Source organism: Seriola lalandi, unplaced genomic scaffold (assembly GCF_002814215.2).
Source record: "Seriola lalandi dorsalis isolate HSWRI2012SDOR001 ecotype SW California unplaced genomic scaffold, Sedor1 jcf7180002054191, whole genome shotgun sequence".
Taxonomy (NCBI): Eukaryota; Metazoa; Chordata; class Actinopteri; order Carangiformes; family Carangidae; genus Seriola; species Seriola lalandi.
In genome coordinates, this window is record NW_019524744.1 from 8,324 (window position 1) to 9,224 (window position 901).

The 901-nt window shown below is 43.3% G+C and overlaps 1 protein-coding gene across 1 annotated transcript in view; it reads left to right on the plus strand.

Annotated features, from left to right (window-relative positions):
• The first annotated feature begins 20 nt into the window (after positions 1–20).
• The window catches only part of LOC111653393 (selection and upkeep of intraepithelial T-cells protein 1-like), a 6,840-nt gene continuing 5,959 nt past the window's right edge, over positions 21–901 (plus strand). The window contains exon 1 of the mRNA XM_023403997.2: positions 21–208. Coding sequence (XP_023259765.1) covers positions 88–208 — 121 coding nt within the window. The 5' untranslated portion in view covers positions 21–87. The remainder of the gene's footprint in view (positions 209–901) is intronic.

The window sequence follows — 901 nt, forward strand, 5'->3', positions numbered from 1 at the left end:
TAAGGCGTCATATCTCTTTGAGAACCCACTGAGGACTGGTGGAGGAGGTGTCGGGTCGGATCCAGGTGTGTCTGTGCTCAGGGAGTCATGGCCGCAGTCTTCAGACTTCCAGACACGCACTTTAATCTTTTCCTCACATCTGGTTTGTCCGTTTGTTCCTCGCACGGCGTCGTTTTCCTGGTGGCCGCTCTCCTGTCATCTTGTGCCGGTACGTATTATTTCGTTACCGTGGATTACAGGTGAATATATCACCTGTTTTAAGGGCACGTTCACTTTCACCTGCTTGTTTGGTTAAAACCGAATCGGGTGCGTTTCCCTTTTTAATTCGATTTAATTTCCGCCGGAGTGAAAACAGTAAGGAACACTAATGTTCTGACGGTAGGAGATCTGTGCTTTTAAAGTGAATTGAGGCAAAACTACCATTAAATCGTCTTACGGTCAAGGAAGCGACTAAATGCGAATGTATGCTATAAACGATGGCAAAACAAATGCAGAAGTTCATGTGTTGTTTCTGGCTGAAACTACAAGAAACTTCCTACGCCTTTTCCCACGGATGTCGTGTCTGACATGACACTGCAGATGCAAGTCTACACCAATATGTGTGCTTTCTATTAGAGGTGACGCAAGAAGATATAAAGAGAATAAAGTGCACAGACAAATTATGAACAAAAGAAACATAGGAAATAAGCAACGAGATTAATCTGAAATCTGAAAACAACAAATGCAAATTTTCTATGTTGCTGTCAGGCGAGTTCTGCAGAGCTCCCTTATGAACCCGTTGTTGTTGTGACATGTAGTTTTAGGAGAAAACGATCTGAGGATCTTGGTGTAAAAAAAGCTCATCATAGTGGGAAATCCTGATCTCATGATGAGCCTCTAACTGTGACATTAAGGCCTCCAC